The sequence below is a fragment of the Eimeria mitis genome, genomic scaffold, assembly GCF_000499745.2.
Source record: "Eimeria mitis Houghton genomic scaffold, Emh_scaff3349, whole genome shotgun sequence".
Classification (NCBI taxonomy): domain Eukaryota; phylum Apicomplexa; class Conoidasida; order Eucoccidiorida; family Eimeriidae; genus Eimeria; species Eimeria mitis.
In genome coordinates, this window is record NW_013571688.1 from 1,063 (window position 1) to 1,340 (window position 278).

The following is a 278-nucleotide window of genomic DNA, read 5'->3' on the forward strand; positions in this document are numbered from 1 at the left end:
AGCAGCAGCAGCAGCAGCATCACGTCCTTGGGGCCCCCCCCCATATGCAGCGTGCTGCTGCTGTGCATACACTGCAGCAGGGGCCCCACTGGCGGGAGAGTAGGAAGACGCTAGCGAGCCGCTTCGTTGCTGCTGCTGCTGCGAATGCTGCGAATGCTGCTGCTGCTGCTGCTGAGGGTATGTGTAGCTGCTGCTGCTCTTATGAGAGGTTGCAGCAGCAGCAGCAGCAGGCTGCTGCTGATATGTGGCCGAGTGGCGCGAGGCTCCGTGGTGACCAC

General features: G+C 62.9%; 1 protein-coding gene across 1 annotated transcript in view; it reads right to left on the bottom strand.

The window, feature by feature from the left end:
- EMH_0065110 (CMGC kinase, MAPK family TgMAPK2, putative) overlaps positions 1–278 on the bottom strand; it is a gene marked incomplete at both ends in the record, with an annotated part of 4,613 nt that overhangs the window by 969 nt on the left and 3,366 nt on the right. The window contains one exon of the mRNA XM_013498338.1: positions 1–276. Coding sequence (XP_013353792.1) covers positions 1–276 — 276 coding nt within the window. The remainder of the gene's footprint in view (positions 277–278) is intronic.